This window comes from Netta rufina (assembly GCF_964035555.1).
Source record: "Netta rufina genome assembly, chromosome: 1".
Taxonomy (NCBI): domain Eukaryota; kingdom Metazoa; phylum Chordata; class Aves; order Anseriformes; family Anatidae; genus Netta; species Netta rufina.
Genome location: NC_140123.1, coordinates 132,316,703 through 132,322,702, shown reverse-complemented (window position 1 = coordinate 132,322,702; position 6,000 = coordinate 132,316,703). Strand labels below are relative to the sequence as shown.

General features: G+C 33.2%; 1 protein-coding gene across 6 annotated transcripts in view; it reads right to left on the bottom strand.

The window, feature by feature from the left end:
* Nucleotides 1-1,928: 1,928 nt before the first annotated feature.
* Nucleotides 1,929-6,000, bottom strand: part of BMAL2 (basic helix-loop-helix ARNT like 2) — a 40,068-nt gene continuing 35,996 nt past the window's right edge. For all 6 annotated transcript variants that reach the window (XM_084293688.1, XM_084293689.1, XM_084293690.1 and 3 more), the window contains 2 exons: nt 5,600-5,708; nt 1,929-4,448 (listed from right to left, as the gene is read on the bottom strand). In XM_084293688.1, coding sequence (XP_084149814.1) covers nt 4,315-4,448; nt 5,600-5,708 — 243 coding nt within the window. In that variant the 3' untranslated portion in view covers nt 1,929-4,314. The remainder of the gene's footprint in view (nt 4,449-5,599; nt 5,709-6,000) is intronic.

Sequence of the window (6,000 nt, the reverse complement as noted above, 5' to 3'; positions counted from 1 at the left end):
CCCTTCTGAGCTCGCTTCTGTAGAACAAGTGTTTAGCAAGTGATTATACATTGCAGAAGCAAGGCTAAATTCACAAGGCTAAATGCATGGTTTGTTATTGTTTTTCAAAAATAAAAGATTTGCTATCTCTTAAATGATAACAAAAGCATTATCTGATACTGCAACTGTATTTGTCCTGAAAAAAGAGGTATTCTTGAAGGCCTTGCAAGTCAGAAGTGCACAAAGATGAGGAATTAAGAAACCAATTTACTTATTATCCTATTTAGACAAAACAATGTCTAAGGATGGAACCACTCCTGTTGAAGAATTTTTAATCAACTCAAATTATGTTTGCCTAAATACTAAAGCCCAGTAGTATAGTATTCTATATGGTTTAGCCTCATCTGTAAGATTTATGCAAGAAGCAGTCTTTAAAGTGAGATTTAAAACCATTGCAAATTAACTCAAATATTGTATTATTCAGAGTTCTGCTGATCTCTTTATAGTATTTCCTAGAAACACGTTGATATACATCATTTTTACAAAAGAGTCTATTAATTATGTAATTTTCTCTCAGTCGTGCCAAAGTTCCCTAAATTTTGTAGGACAGATCACAGATGTCAGGTCACATATGCTTGAGATCTGGGAAATGTTGTGGAAGTAAACATTTACCTCCCAGATAGGGAGCAACAATCAACCAGGAAGATTTTCCCCACAAACTTATTATTTCCAAAGATTGTGTAGTTCTGGAGATTTTGACAAGAAAACAACCAAAGGATAAAAAGTTGTATGTAGTAACTGCCCATACATATGAACTTATCCTTCAATTAATCAGACATTCTGATTCATTCCCCTTTCACTCCCATTTCTCTCCCATTTAACAAAGTAAAAACACTTGACAGAAGCTGACACATAACATACACAGCTCACAAGGCCCTTAAATTAAAAAAATAAAATAAAATAAAATAATTAAATTAAAAATAAAAACAAAAATATGTAGCAGGCTGGTATAGTTTGGCAGCAGCTCCCCAGGACCTCATGTAAGAAGAGCTGTAGAGAGAGGAGCAACATCAGTAAAACTGCTCTTTGCTACTTCCAAGAGACATGAACATTTTTGACATGCCTCTGTTCCTCACAAGGAAGATATGAACTTTCTGAAAACAATTAAGCTATAAAGAACACAGAAAATTCAATGATGACAGCCATCTGCCACAGTACAGGGAGCTATTCAGACCAATCTTTTAGAAATGAGGTACACACAGAACATGTTACAGCAGCACAAGCTGTCTTTCAGCAGCTCATTCACCACTCCGCTTACCTTTTTCTAGATCCTTTGATTGTGCTGCTCTGAAACAGCTTCTAACCTGCAAGAACCCATACCCCAACTACATCTGCGACCTCCATATTTGTGCAGAATAAAAATATTCTCATATTGTGTGGGAAATGGTTAATGTGTGGGGAAAAATGGTTATCTTCAGAGAAATCCCAAGTGGCACATCACTTTCCAGCTGATAATTACTTCCTGGAATTCCAGGACATTTTGTGAACTTACATGGTGTATGTCAGCCTAACAAAAAGAAGCAAAAGACTAAGTGAAAGAGGCCAGAAGTCGGGCTTTGAGGAAAAGCAACATCATTTCCACATTAGTATATTCTTCATTTCAGCTTGGATCACAAATAGGAACACACTACAGTCACCAACCAGTGGAATGACCAACTTCAGCCTATTGTGCTTGCAAGTAAATGAAAATAGTGAGCCTCACTAGGGACTTGAGCTACCAGAACCCACATTAGGTCAAACTCCCCATTTAAGTATTTAGAGAATGAGCCTGGGATCTTAAAGCATAAGTACTTTATATTTAAATTCAATGAGCAGATAGAATTGTGTGCAGACTAACAGCTGTGCATAAAAATAACATTTTATTAACCTGATTTCATCACATCCTCCAATAACCTGTTCCAAGTCAAAAAAAATCTGTCGTTATCTTACTAGAATTATATTGTTGTACAAAGAGAAATAAGCACAACTACCTCAACTGTATTCAAAAGTACATAAAAATTTCACCTCTTTATTCGTCATAAATATTTACAAATGACACTTTTTGTTCTAGGACTTCTTTAAACCAGAAAATTTTACAAACATTAAAGGGAAAATCTAAAAATGAATTGAGACATACAATATTGATCACTGACTGCAAATGACTGTTACATTTTTTAATTATTATTATTATTAATATTTTTAGGAAAATGCAGTAAGAATGCAAACCAGTGGTTTAATTCTAGAAGGTTATATAGATCTTGTTAAATAATTATTATGCTCCTTCAATAACAACATCTACACCATTTTCAAACTAATCCAGAATAAAAAACAAACCATGTTGTAAAGAGTCTGTGAAATATTAAGTCATGTATTTACTTATTTCTCTGTGCTAGCCACAGTACTTCTTATTTTATTTATAATTGATTTTTACCTTAATGGTCAAAAACACAGAAAATGAAAAATACATTTCATAATGGCAAAAACTGCAATTCTTATTTTACAGTTGTACAATTCAATCGATTTTTAGAAAATGTTTGTTTATTCTTCTCACTTTGCTTTATGATATAGTCCCAAACTCATTTTCTGTGAAGAAACAGAACAGTTTATTCCAATAAAGCTAAACAACAGGTAATTTTGGCCCCATGTCTTTAAAAAACTGTGAATGCAGGAAATGACATGCAAGTTCAGTGCAAAATATCTAAAGACAGAAAAAAAATCCAACAAGCCATTCTAGAAAACTTGTACAAGATGTCACCAAAAATTCATCATTTCTGAAACAATCCGTATCTATAAGATATAAAGCTGCTCCATCAAAGCATAGCAAGTCAATGTACAACAAAATTTTGTATTCATTCATGAAAGGGTAGTCATCCAACAGTAGAAGCATGACATCTGGCGGCTATTTAGAGAAGTTGTCTTTTGTTCACACTTCAGCCTTTGCAAAATCTGAAACGGGCTGCCTATTGCTCATCTTTACAGTTCAAACAAATGTAAGAGTGCTTATGGCAGTACCTGCGGTCAAGTTTTAATGTTTGTATCAAACAAAGATGCACATATATCAAACATCTTTGAAGGCTTTCCTTTCATTACGTGAATTAATTAAAAAAAAAAGTATGCTTTTATGATATATAACTGACACACACATTTATCTATACCTTTAATATCAGAAAGAAAAAGATACACTTTATATATTAATGCTATATGGCTTTAAAGCAACCTATTTAATGCCATGTTCTTGAGTAATCTGCTGTAACTGGTATACAGGTCTTGGAAAAGCTGTTCCTCAGAAGATCATTCTATATAGCATTTACTTATAGACAGCACTGTATTACACAAATATTTTAAAAAGTCACAGACTCAAGAAATATGAAATCACCTAATCTCTCCCAAACATAGATACTATAAAAGATTCTACAGAATTTTAACATTTTCCACTAATAGACAATGCTATCTATCCTCATTCTGGAACTAAGACAATCTGGTCAAAATTCTCTCGTTAGCAATAATTAGTGATGAGACTAAAGTGCTTTATTACAGTTACAGCATTACTTTTCTTAGGTTCCATGCATTGCCCCTCTAGTAATACTTTATGAATAATACAATGTAGCAAAGATTTTGTTTCTCTTTTCTCATACTCTTATCATGTTTGTGTACTGGCAGATGATTGAAATTATTTTTCTCACAACTTTTTCTTCCAATTGGTATAACGGTCTAATCCTTGCTCGCAGAATTGTATGCTGCATTTTCACTTTTGACTACAAAAACTGCACTTCTGAAAGAGCAAGGAATCACAAACTGCATCACTTAAGAATTACAAAACCTTATTTTACAACTGTAGTGTGTGCATATTATCATTTTAATGAAATTTAATAGTTATAAATATTTTTAGATTCTGTAAGTAGACTAGTTTCTAGAGAAAGTAACACAGATAACCAATATTCTCTCATTTGAAACAAAAAATAAATAAAAGTGTTAAATTTAAGAAAAAATATTCTGTACATTGTACAGTACCTTTTGGTTAAAGCTTCTTAGAAAAAATATAGCTGTGTTTTAAGCATTCCAGTTACAGATACTTCGGTATTAAAATATCAAGGTTCCCCATCATAAAAAAAATACTGCATTTTTCCATAGTTGCAGCAGAAACTGTCTGTGAACAAGGCTTCAGTCTTTAAAAATATATTGATAGTATGTATGAATTCAAATGCAACAATAAAAAAGTCATAGTACAGTACTGAGGATGTATGGTTGTTGTGCATTAAGGACTTAAAATTCCTCCTTATTTCAAAAAAAGCAAAACTAGAGAGCCCATTGTATATCACTGAGTTCAGCTGGATCTCCAAGTCCTCCATCAGCCTCCAAGTAATTCATAAGAGCAGTCATAGCAGTGTCATCATTTTCACATATTGTGAAGTCCAGCTGAGAATTACCACCTATAAAATTATTAAAATATTTATGTATGCAGTACAAAGCATGAATAATATGGTAACTTTCAAAACAGATTTGTTTTTAAATGACACTTTTTTTCAAAGATGAGGCAAACATTTACATGCAAATGTTAAAAACTAAAAAAGTAGAGACGATAGAAATAAGGCCTATCTGCAGACAGTCAACTGCTAGCTAAGAAACCTTGTATCCATGCAGTGAAGTTCATGCCTCCAAAGTAGAAAGCTGCTTCCTAGTTATTGTCACCTTAGTGGGAAACACAATGATATGCCCAAATTTTCATCTGATGTACTATGCTGGATGGACTCCTGAAACCTCATGAGTTACTATGTGTTAGCTCCAGAAATCAACTCTGTACCTTCGCCTTTAACAACAGTAAAAAAGTTTTAGCTCAAGTATCAGTGAAAAATGTTTCCTTGCATATCTTGAAAAAAAAAGTTTTTACAAATTCTTTTCTGAGGATCATAGCTCAACTGGAAGACAGCTATAGGTTATAAATTAAGCTCTAATAACCGATCATAAAAGAGGGAGGTGGAAAAATTTCTAAGAGCTGAGGTACAGGATAAGCATAAACATGACTTTAACAGCACTTTGCCTTTAATGTTACAATTAATACCACGGCATTCTCCTCTTCCAGAGCCAAGGAATCCTATATCCAAACTTCTGGCTTACTGCATTCTTGAAGGAGGGAAAGAAAAAGTTCTAAAACATTTTTGTCAGCTGTTTTTATGTAGCTCTTCACAGTTTGTAGTTAAGAAAGACATGAAGTACAATAAGTACAGTAGTTCACAAGTTACAACCAAATCCTTTACATTGCGCTACCATACTTATTCTTACCTCTTTCTTCTGCAGAAAAAAACTTTAAGTACCTAATTAAAATGGTGGAATGCAAGAAAATAATGGTAAACCTGTATTGCTGGATGTTATTTCTGTCATGAGAACGAACAACTGATTTTGCTGTTCATCTTCCAGTGACAACACATCTCTTTTAAGAGTTCGCTCATCTTAAGACAAACACTGACTCTTGAAACTTTGTAATTTATACATGGTTGTATACTGGTGCACTCAAAAAATACAAATTTTATTATAAATGTCTTTCCCTGTAGTCCCCAAATACCCAAAGAGAAATAAATCTTACTGAGGAGAGGTTCATTACTCGGAAATGGAATAGCACCCTGATTTTGTTCTGAAGTCTGCAGAACTTCTACTTCTGAAGGACATAACTGAATCAACTCCTTATCTGGCACCTAAAAGAACAGAAATAGTAGAAGGACAGAATTAAATTCTAAATTTAGTCACAATTATTACATTACTGGAATGTTATAAATTTCCATAAAAGCATTAAGAACTAGATAAGAGTTAATGAAAAATGTGTATCAAAGAAGACCTATTGTGTTTTATTATTATTTTTTTAAAGTTCACATCGCACTGGACTTTGCTTAAATAAAAGGTGATACTTACACATCTGTCAAGACTATTTCACTGTGATGACATCTGCACTATTAAGTGTCTACTTCAATATTCAGCAAATGAATCCAG